A 12,051-nucleotide genomic window follows, 5' to 3' on the forward strand; every position below is an offset into this window, starting at 1 on the left:
TCCAATTTCAAAGGTATCACATAAAATTTTCCTGACGTAATTTTTCTTTGCGGCCTAAAATGGCCACTTGGTCAATATTTTGAGGAACATTTCCTCACGTATAAATAATGAAAGGAAGCGAGTCTTATTATTTGGAAAACAGTAGCTTAAAATTCAGATGACGAACATAAATAACAGTTGTATGCCTCGACGAAATGACTGCCATTTAATACTATCGCCTTGTTCTCATCATCTATTTTTTTACGCCTAGCCCGGCTTTAACTCCAGTAAGCTAAGTTGATACTTATGATAAACGTCGAAGACATAAGCTTTAACCAGTCTAAAAAAATCATTGTTCAATGAGAAACGCTCACCTTATGATCAGGTCCCTGTTAGTTTCTGTTGCCCACGTTTTCGCACGTTTCTACTCATTCCATATTCTTCTTTATCGGGAATACAAATAAAGGAGGTGTACCCTACGTTTGGGGACTCGTTTTGATCGCGTCAAGAAGGAAAAACATCGACAAAACTGTCCTCTATAACTCAAAATCTTGTCGCATAGTCGCCATTTTGAAAATGCTCTTCATGACTCATGAGCCCACAATACGGACCACGGGAAATCCGCTGGGGTGACCACCAGCAGGGGGAGGGGGAGGGGCGGCTATTTAACTTCTCCCCAGGCCCACTCCTTTCGTCTGAAAGGAATTACATTCAACCTCGTTAAAGGTAAATGAAATGAGAAGAAACTGACAACGCCATCATAAAGAGCATACACTCCTTCCTTTGGCAAAATTTTCTTTTATTCCTACCGCAAATGGTCGTTGAGAAGGAAGCCAACAAACTTTTCAGTTGTATTTTTTACTGCCGTCCTTTTTTAGGAAAAAGTAATAATGGCCAGTTTTAAAAACACTATTTAAAAAGCTACAACTTGGCTTAAAAAAACTTAAGAGAGAGATACAGGTAAAGTTTTCAAGCGAATTTAAAACTGCGGTCCGTTCTGGTCACGTGACCGATGACGTCATAACAATAAAAGTGATAAAAATGTACTTAACATATAAATATCTACCAACATGTAATTTGTTGCTTCCTCACATTTAATGCAACGCCAGATACGCACTTGTACCCAGACTCCCACTTTTTGAAAATTGTACATAGCTCCCTTAATATAAAAATTTTGTTCGGTACCCGGGCAGTCTGAAATGCCTCACACCAATGTGCTTCAAACTGCAATGACTGCTTTTTCAGTAACAAAATATCTTCGTAACAGTGAGCAAAAACGAACTTCAGGGCAATGTCACGTGACTAATGACGTCATCGTCCTACGACTTATACAAGAAGTAGTTTGTGGTAAGAGTTATTTCTATACGACGTACTACTCCTGCTGACTTCAAACTGACCAAGTTATTTGGCATTGACGATTTTTCAGTTGCAAAGGAGTTTGGGAAGGTTTTTATTATAATTATATATTGTTTTTATAATTATTATTATTATTATTATTATTATTATGGGTTAAACCTTAGTTTACAAACGAACAACCAATCAAAACGCGACCTTTCTTTTGGCACATGCACGTCCGGGATAAACAATAATATGCAAAACAAAAACAAAAAAACAAGTGTAAACAATAAGTGGCGAGGGTTGAAAAACAAAAAGAAAACCACAAACTCTACATTCTGCCATGTCTAGCATCCTGTTCTGAAATATTGGCAACGGTTTTACCGCACTAAGATATGAAACTGAAAAGAGGATAACCAGATGATGAAGCTTTCTCAAGTCAGCAATGTTTACATTTTAGGGCCTTTAAGTCTGATGTCATCCAAAGGTTGATTGTAAATAAATACAAAGTTAACTTCAAACGAGTTTTACTTTTAATACAGTCAAAGTAATTTAAAAATCGGAGCTAGAAAGATCCAAACCTCCATTTCCCAGTTCTCGTATGCATCAAGTTCAAAGCTAGCTTCAAAGCTCACAGGGAGTTCTGAAAGATAAAACAAATATATCAAGCCTGTCAAATTCAATGAATGTTACGTTCGTGTTTTTCCCACGAATATTGTGCATTTCCACTTTATATAGCGTGCCTATCGCAAATTTTAGGATACAGAAAGGTGCGGCACACCGCAGAGGAAAAACAAGTAGATAAGTTAGCTCAAACGAATAGCCCATTTCCGAGTTCTCGCATTTTAGAGATCTGGTGCCGAAATCGACTCACGAGATCGAGGCTAAGTGCATTGCATCCCATCAAACATGGAGACTTCGTGTGAAAAAACAACATGTAGTGAAGATTTCTCGAAATTCAAGGTCGATGAATTGAAAAATTATTTGCGAGAGAGAGGTATACAATTAAGCGATGGTGGCAAAGGAAAACGGAAAGCTGAATTGCTTGATTTATGCCAGAAAGCAGCGGCAATGAAGCAGAGGAAACTGGATGATTCTGCCAAAGACCGCACAAAGCTACTGGAGGAAAAATTGCAAACAAGTGAAGGGAAGTTGCCAGACCCTTAAACTTTGAGCGCTTGCACCCACAACTTCTCGAAAATTCCAGAGCACCAGATCGGCACCAGATCTCTAAAATGCGAGAACTCGGAAATGGGCTATTACTTCAAACCTGCTTCTATGTCCGAATTAGTGTCCATTTTGATATCCTTTTCTTCCCAATCTTCGATTTGATCCTTGGGAGTTTTTTCTGGTTCAGCAGATGATCCAATTTTAGGTGTAGCGATTGTCTTCTGAGCTGTTTGTGTTTGTTGTTCTCGCAACTCGTTACTAATGTACTCGGCACATTTGTGATGGTATGTAGTAGTTTCTTTTTGCAGGATAGAATTCTTCCAAGGAAGATCGCCAGCATTCTTCAGAGGCTTGTGCATTACTACACCGTCTGTACTCGGCTCATTGGCGTTAAATTGCTCACCTTTGAGAGCTTTTCCGAGACTTGTCTTTCCAGCGCGATCCTGGCCAATTAAATCAATTTTCACACGCCTATCAAGTGTCTTGCCAGTTTCTAAAGCTCTCTTGTAGGCATCCATGGCTTCTATCCCTCTAGCCACAACATAAGTAGGGATGGTTGAATCTCGATCTTACAGAAAGGAAATTAGTGGAAGTAAAGAGCGTATTTTATATAATTTAGTTTTATATTTTAACGATAAATTTCTAATAATATGTACATCCAGTGTACTTTTCATCAGAAATGCTTCTGAATGCAGCAGAAGTGGAAAAGGAATTCCAAACTAACAGGTCCATACGATGCTCAGCTACACCACAGATACATGTAGAGATAGAACACTATACCAAAGCTATTCTCTTGCGCAAGCGAGCATAGGGAGCAGACCAGGCCTTAGAACATTGGTAATGGAAATTCAGCAAACTAAAAATAACTCTCAAAAAATGATCCTTTTTACCCCAACTTTCTTACCACAACTCTTTGCATTTGCTTTTACCTACCACAATTAACAAGTAAGACCTAAAAACAAAATTTCTACCCAGAATACCTACCAGGTTGCAGAGACTGTAGGAATTGAGAAGTACTGTTCAAAGGGCTATAAAAACAATAAAACACAATAAAACATATAAGAATGTAAGAATCCTTGTAGTCTTTTTTTACAAAGATGTGCTTAAAACGTCACTTGTTTCTTTGAATGCAACAGAAGGCAAATATGTAAAAGTTTCTTAAACCTCTATTTTCTAACATAACCCAGGAAATTTTAGAATTGCTATTTATCGACCCTTCAAAAAATATAAATGCAGAGGCCTGATTACCCCGCCAAATAGTGCACTACACAATGCCTTTTGCTGAAGTGGTCTTAATCATTTAAGTTTTACTTTTCCCATATTTAACACATGTATAGAATTTGCTGAATTCACCTGCTAAGATCAGATAAAGGGAAAATCCTTTCTGGAGGTGTAACGGAAATAGTCGCCAGCTCATCTTCTTCGCTGGTCTCAATTTCATTTAAAGGAACTTCCAGAGAATCCTGCCTCTTCGCACACTCTCCTCCTGTAGGAGGTGCATATTCACCCCTTGCTGATGTTAAGTGAAACTGCAGCCTGCTTGATGATAATAAACCCTAGAAACATACAGGGTATCTATGAGTTACATGTATTTTGACTATTTCTATGATAACCAAGGGTGTATATTGTATCAAAAAATAATAAATAAATAAATCACTTTAAGTGTCAGGGTATTTAGCACTGCTTTGCTTTTTGAGGACACAAAATTAAACAAACAATTTGTTAAAAATCCCAACCAGTGGCCAGGAGGCTGACCAGTTGGCTATTCACAAAGCGTTGAGGAGTTGAATTTTGGACCACAAGACACAAATCTATCTAGTGGCAGGGAGGAGAATTTGAACCCAGGATCTCCAGGTTAAAAGTCCTGCACCTCACTTCTAGAAATTGTCCAAAATACCTACATTGTACCAAATTGGATTTTTGTGGATCTACAGCCACACTTATACCTTGTACTTCTGATACACTACTAATGAAAGCAGGGATAGACATCTCTTGGTTTGAAACAATAGCCACCCATCCTCGGAGACCTGGGGCAGTTAGTAGGGACGAGGGAAAGACTATACGGGCGAGATAAAAAAAAAATCGGTGAAGAAAAGTCACTCTTCGTCGTCGATTTTTTTTCCGTTCGTATTGATCTCCCCCCCCCCCCCCCCCAAGATAAACTGCCCCTGGGTCTCCAAGGGTGATAGCCACCCTGGTATGCTGATCAAAATATATAAGATGCTTCCAGTATTTGACCTCATGACGAGAGGTCTGTTTCTCGAAAGTCCTGGAAACTTATCAGGCCTGCAAAGCTATATATATGTACATGAACCGTTAAAACCTGTGTATAAGCCGCACTTTTTTGATGAAGTTTTGGGCTCAAAATCGTGGGTGCGGCTTATCTAAGGGACCATTGCTTTTGGTGGTGTAAATTGCCTAGTTGGGAGTCAGAAAAAGTGCTAAAAACCTTTAACATATTGAAACCTGTTGGTGTCGATCATTGCTTTTGGTAACAGGTCTGGCGTCTAAAGGGGGCGTAATGCCTCAGTCTTCAGGTTCTAAACTTGAATTGTTCGTCGGTAGTTCTTTTTCCACTTAGTTTGAGCAGCTAAATTGAACTGGCATGGAATCTCAATTCCTCCACAAAGCTGCCCATTTTTTAACTCTCATTTAGCAACAAGTTTTTCCCTGATTGTCTTTATACCGGTAGTATATACACAGCTGAAATATATAATTAGAAATCAAACTTTTCCAAGTTACGTGACCCAGACTTCTCTCGTTAAATGACTGTGTGGTTACTAAGCAATCGTTTTGTATCGTACTCAATTTTTTGTGCTCGTACTATTTCCATTCTAATTTTATCCTTTTTCCACAAGGGGCTTTAATTAGCAATAAAGACAACATCTTGTCAAAAGAGCATCTTTATTGAAAGATATGGGGATTTCAATTGAAGAGAAGCTTGTAAAAGGTATTCTAAGGGTTGAATAAAAAAAAATTAATTTTTTTTTATTCAACTCTTAGAATACCTTTTACAAGCTTCTCTTCAATTGAAATCCCCATATCTTTCAATAAAGATGCTCTTTTGACAAGATGTTGTCTTTATTGCTAATTAAAGCCCCTTGTGGAAAAAGGATAAAATTAGAATGGAAATAGTACGAGCACAAAAATGTATTCAGCTTGCAGCAAATACACAATGGTCAAGCTTATCACAAACAAGCAACTACTTCTTTACCTCAGCGCTTTTTTTTAGTTTTTCTTTCTTAAAATCAAGCTTCAAAGTTGGAGGTGTGGCTTATCTACAAGTGCGGCTTATACACAAGTTTTCACGGTATATCTTAAAAACAGAGAAGAGTATAGTCCCAAACTTTGTATAAAGAGAACATCTGTTCATATTAAAAATATGTGAATAAAACAGCTCTGCATTCATAAGGGTTTGGGATTTTGCTATGGCTTTCCGGGCGCCATTTATCTTTTTCGGGACCTTTGAGAAACAGGCCCCAGATCTTTATTACATTTAACTATCAAGGTTAGTGAAGAAGCTGAGCCATGTTTTTGTTTGATAGTTTTTAAGATGCTAAGCCATGTTAACTGGTCACTGTTTTTGTTTGATAGATTGACAATATTGACTCCAAGGTTTCAGTGATGAGAAAGAAAATAGTCGGCTACCAAATGCAGTTATTGTGGCCATTTGCTTTTAACAGCATGTGGCTAGCTAAACCAGTTGGTTAATGTACTGCCAGTGTAGTGTGTTGTAACTGGGTTGCCTGTGTAGGCCCAGCCCTAAGGCATTGTGGGTAGTGCAATAAAGGAAGATAGCGGCTTGAAAACGTGTGTGTGTTTTCTTGGCGAGAATCCGCCTTCATCGAGGACCTGTCTGGTGTCCAGACATTACATTGGCGACGAGGATTGCGAGAATAATCCTTTCTAGTGGTATGGCGGCGACAAATATCCAACCGATGGATATTTCGGGCTTGAAATCGGAATTGAGTGAGCGATGGCGTGTTTGGCTGCGAGGGTTTACACATTTTGCCGAGGGGAAAGCAAATCTTCAAAACGCCGCGAGAAAGAGGAACGAATTACTCTATCGAGCTGGTTCTGGCGTGCAGGATATTTTCGAGAATCTGGCAATCATCAATGCTCCGGAAGGCCAAGATGATGATGTTTATTTACAAACTGTTCGAACACTGAACGCTTATTTTCGAGTGCAAGAAAATGCTGCGTACGAAAGGCATGTTCTTCGCCAGCTAAAGCAAGAACCGGGAGAAGATGTCGACTCATTCGTGCTCAGACTTCGTAAACAAGCAAGGCATTGTAGCTATGGACCTGAGGAACTTGAATTCGCCGTGAGAGATCAGTTGTTGGAGAAAGTTTCTTCCTTGGAGTTACGGACCAAGCTGTTTGAGGAGCCAAATATACAGCTTGCTGCAGCGATAGAGAAAGCGAGAGCGTGGGAAACGGCACGGCGTCAGGCGAGCAACATTGCCGAAGGAGAGGGAGGACAGAGTAACGTGAACATGGTCAAGGACCGCGACAGCAAGAAACCGTCGAGTGGATTTGGAACCCAGAAGTGTTATGCATGTGGCAAGGTGGGACATTATGCTCGTGATAAGGTATGTCCAGCTCGGGGTAAAACGTGTGCAAAGTGTGGTCAGAAAGGGCACTGGGCAGCTTGTTGTAAGGGTGATACTGAGAGCAAAAGGGGTGGTAGAGTGAAAGAAGGCAGAGGGCGTGGAGGAAAGCGTTTTAGTGATGCTAAACGTGATTCAAGATCAGGGAACAAGCAAGTTAATCAAGTTGAATATGACAGTGGGGATGAGCCTTATGCATTCCCTATAAACTTTAATGGAGAGAGAGCCTGTGAGGATAATGTGATTATGGTCAAGATTGATAACACAACCACCAGCATGCTTGTTGACTCGGGTGCCCAGTCTACTGTACTTGGAGAGAGGCAGTTTAACAACCTTGTGAAGAGTGGCCTTAAAGCAAAACTGCAACCTGAAAAAAGGAATTTGCGAGTGTATGGGAATGGTTGTTTACCAGTTGTGGGTAAATTTGAGGCGAGTATTGAGTGTAATGGAAGGAAAACTATGGAAACGATCCTCGTGACGCAAGGAGAAGGAAGGTGTTTACTCGGTAGTCCAGCAGCTAAGCGATTACAAGTGTTGAAAGTTGGACCAGAATTAGAGGGTGTGGCAAATGTTTATTCTGTGGGCAATGACATTGATGGTATTGCAGATCGTTTTCCGAAGATGTTCTCAGGAGTTGGCAAATTGTCAGGCTACCAGCTTAAACTGCACATTGATCCGGAGGTTAAACCTGTAGCACAGAAACCCAGAAGAATTCCTTACCCTCTGAAAGAGAAAGTCACAAAGAAAATAAACGAGCTTCTTGATCTTGACATCATTGAGAAGGTTTCAGGTCCAACAACATGGGTGAGCCCAGCTGTAATTGCTCCCAAACCAAACAAGGATGATGTACGTATTTGTGTGGATATGAGGTGTGCGAACGAGGCCATACGAAGGGAGAAGCTACCGATTCCAACAGTGGATGAGGTACTGGAGGAACTGAATGGGAGCACTGTTTTCTCAAAACTTGACATGAACATGGGCTTCCATCAAATTGAGCTAGAAGAAGGTTCCAGGGACATCACAACCTTTTCAGCTGGTGATTCACTGTTTCGCTACAAGAGGTTGAGTTTTGGTATTAACAGCGCCCCAGACAATACCAGAACATTGTTAGACAAACAATTGCTGGGTGCCCTGGAGCGACCAACATCGCTGACGACATTGTGGTGCATGGAAAGACAACAGAGGACCATGACAGAAACCTTGTTGCATTGCTTAATCGATTGCAAGAGAGAAACCTTACCCTCAACAAGGATAAGTGCAAGATTGGAATGAATCAGATCGTGTTCATGGGGCTGCTTTTAAACAAACATGGTGTGGGGCCGACAGAAGAGAAAGTACAGGCTATTCGAGAAACAAAGGCTCCGACCAGTGTCGCCGAGTTGCGAAGCTTTCTGGGACTTGTCAGTTTCAGTTCACGGTTCCTGCCTGATTTTGCGACAACTGTGGAACCACTTAGGAAGCTGACACGTCAAGTTGCCAAGTGGCATTGGGGCAAAGAGGAGAATGAAGCATTTGAGGCTCTGAAAAATCAGTTGGCTGAGGCATCAATGATGGCCTTCTACGACAAGGATGCACCAACTGAAGTGGTTACCGATGCAAGTCCGGTTGGACTTGGGGCTATACTCGTGCAAGAAAAGCAAGGAGTGAAGAGAGCAGTCGCATTTGCGAGCCGAAGCTTGAGTGATGTCGAGCGTCGATACAGCCAGACAGAGAAAGAGGCCCTAGCGGTCGTCTGGGCTTGTGAGAGATTTCATCTCTACCTATCTGGATTACAGTCATTTGAGCTTGTCACTGATTGTAAAGCTCTGGAAGCTATCTATGGTCCTAGATCTAAACCATCAGCCAGAGTTGAGAGATGGGTCCTGCGTCTTATGCCGTTCAAGTACACAGTTCGTCATGTACCCTCAGGCCAGAATATAGCTGATTGCCTAAGTCGTTTGACAAAGATCCCAGCCTCGCCCCGTGATGGTGTAACCGAAGAGTATGTCAGAATGGTAGCGGTCAATGCTACACCACGCGCGATGACCACCCGAGAGATAGAGAGAGCTTCCGCTGAAGATGAGGAACTGACTGAGGTGTTTCGTTGTTGGAAAACAGGGGACTGGTCTAAAGCGCCTAGTCCATACAGGTTGTTGCGTGATGAAATTACTGTGGTTGGAAGATTGGTGATGAGAGGCATGCGGATTGTTGTTCCGGCGAGCTTGCGTAAACGGGTCTTAGAGTTAGCCCACGAAGGACACCAAGGGATAGTGAAAACGAAAGATCGCCTCCGAAGCAAGGTGTGGTGGCCGAATATGAACAGTATGGTGGAAAGTCACTGCAAAAAATGCCTTGGATGTCAAGCTGTGACTCCTGCTGCCACCATACCTCCTGTGAAGACAACGACCATGCCGACAAAGCCATGGAGGGACCTTGCAGTAGATCTGATGGGTCCACTCCCAACAGGGGAGAGCCTTCTTGTGACTGTCGACTACTATAGCAGATGGATTGAGGTGGATGTAGTGAGAAGCACAACTAGCAGTGTTATCATCAGGTGCTTGGAGAAGCATTTTACTAGACATGGCATCCCTGAGACATTACGAACAGATAATGGGACAAACTTAGTTAGCCGAGAGATGGAGGAATTCCTTAACGAGCTTGGAATCAAACACAAGAAGACAATTCCACTGTGGCCGAGAGCGAACGGAGAGGTTGAAAGGCAGAATAAATCGCTCCTTAAGGCAATGCGTGCAGCACAAGCTGAAAAGAAACCATGGCAGCAAGAGCTTCAGAAGTATCTTCTTGCTTACAGGTCAACACCGCACACCACTACAGGTGTTAGCCCGGCTGAGCTATTGTATGGAAGGAAGATGCGAACAAAGATGCCAGAATTTGAAGGGGATTATGAGGAGGAGAGGTCGAGTACCACAGACCAGCAGGCACGGGATCAGGATGCAGAGCAGAAGAAGCGAGGGGCTGAAACTGCTAACAAGAGAGCTGCGGAGTCAGACATAGCAGAAGGAGACAGGGTGTTGCTGTTGAAGCGGAAACAGAACAAGCTGTCTGCAGTGTATGATCCAGACCCATACAGTAAAATATCCAAGAAAGGGGACTTAGTGGTCATTGAGCGAGGTGAAACCCTACTTAAGAGAAATGTAGGCCACGTGAAAAGGTTCATTGGACAAAGACCACAGGCTTGCCAGCCACAGCAGTTAGGAATTCAGCCAGTAGCACAGCCATTGGTTCAGCAACCACTACTGAAACCAGCTACCCTTCCTGTTCCTGAACTGGATGAGATCCCAGCACAAGGATCAGTGACTGAGCCTGTTATGGAACCATCACCACAGCCCGCTGTTACTCGGGTACCAGAACAGACCAGTGAACCTCGAAGATCAACACGGACGAGAACTTAGCCAAGCTGGCTTAAGGACTATGTTACTGGAAAAGGCTAAGCTAAGCGAACTTATTAAGGACTTTGCTACTTAAGATCGTTTTCTGATATGGACCGTGAGGACTACACTAAGTGTTTTGACTAAGAAGTGTTATCTATTGAACAAGAGACTACCAGTTAAGACTTTAAAACAGTGCTTTTATTTGCATTTGGATTTGTATCCTTTACTTGTTATGGTTTACAGTTATATCGGATTTTGTCTAGCTTTTCATTGTACCCATTGTGTTCATTTAAAAAAGGGGGAAGATGTAGTGTGTTGTAACTGGGTTGCCTGTGTAGGCCCAGCCCTAAGGCATTGTGGGTAGTGCAATAAAGGAAGATGGCGGCTTGAAAACGTGTGTGTGTTTTCTTGGCGAGAATCCGCCTTCATCGAGGACCTGTCTGGTGTCCAGACATTACAGCCAGGAAACTACTACAAACAACTACTACATGTAAAAATAACTACGTTGTAAGTTGTGGTTACACCATATGTTCCAACAGAAGTACATAATCTAGAAGTCTACATCTAGCATTGGGGCGCGTGCTATCAGAAAACAAATTAAAACTAAAAAAAATAATTCAAAAAATACTCCGAAATAATTGCAAATCATCAACCTCATTTTATGAGTTATGTGATGGTAAAATATCCAATTACTGTATAAGATGGGAAAAAGTTGCCTTTTGTTTTCAGTGATAAACTCCCAAAATTTAATATTACATTCGAAGGGCGAACAAAAACAATAGAAAACGCATCCTTTGATAGAATAAAATGTTTATTTTTTGGTTCAAAAGTATGTTTCGCTTTGCTGAACGTCTTTACATCAACAAAATTATAGTGTTTTGCTCCTGAGCTACAAAAACAACCACGACTCGAAGATCGTTTGGAGTTACTCGTTTTCTGAATTTCGATAAATTGCTAACTGAAAATTGTTTGGAAATATTTTAGGAAAGTGAGCGATACAACAATTGAAAACACATTATTTTCATTGGCCATTCGTTTTAACTCTAACGTTTTGACAGCCGTAGTAGTCTTAAATAGTGATTTCAACCGTCTGTTGAAACTTGAACAGAAAAAAAAAAGAAGGTGGCTTAGAAATGAAAGATTTCGCTATTTTTGACAAAGCTCTAAAACTAAACTGGGTAAACCTCCTATGTTCAGACCACGACGCTCCATGGAAATATATTCCAACCTCTTTCCTTGCCAACGTCGGTGGCACTTTCTTATTTCAGTGTAACTATGACTGTAAGCTTCTTTGCCTAAGTGAACACCTCCCAAAATTTTACAAAGACATCATAGCCCTCTGGCAGAAAATCACTGTGACTGATCCTCAAAATAAATCTGAGGTACTAGAGCAAGTAATCTGGAACAATAGGTTTCTAATTGTTAATAAAAAATCGATTTATTTTTCACATTGGCATCAGGCTGGAGTCACGCACATATCAGACTTACTTAACACAGAAAAAAATCACTTTCTATCTTTTAATTCTCTTTGCGAAAAATTCAAGACTAAGTTTAATTTTCTACAGTATTACAGCATCATTTCTGCT

The 12,051-nt window shown here is 41.3% G+C and overlaps 1 protein-coding gene across 2 annotated transcripts in view; it reads right to left on the reverse strand.

Annotated features, from left to right (window-relative positions):
• LOC144640814 (uncharacterized) overlaps window positions 1-12,051 on the reverse strand; it is a 59,397-nt gene that overhangs the window by 27,667 nt on the left and 19,679 nt on the right. For both annotated transcript variants that reach the window (XM_078499882.1, XM_078499883.1), the window contains exons 12-15: window positions 3,838-4,040; window positions 3,469-3,512; window positions 2,585-3,052; window positions 1,896-1,957 (exon numbers count right to left, since the gene is read on the reverse strand). In XM_078499882.1, coding sequence (XP_078356008.1) covers window positions 1,896-1,957; window positions 2,585-3,052; window positions 3,469-3,512; window positions 3,838-4,040 — 777 coding nt within the window. The remainder of the gene's footprint in view (window positions 1-1,895; window positions 1,958-2,584; window positions 3,053-3,468; window positions 3,513-3,837; window positions 4,041-12,051) is intronic.

The sequence above is a fragment of the Oculina patagonica genome, unplaced genomic scaffold, assembly GCF_052425735.1.
Source record: "Oculina patagonica isolate OP01 unplaced genomic scaffold, crgOcupat unplaced5, whole genome shotgun sequence".
Lineage (NCBI taxonomy): Eukaryota > Metazoa > Cnidaria > Anthozoa > Scleractinia > Oculinidae > Oculina > Oculina patagonica.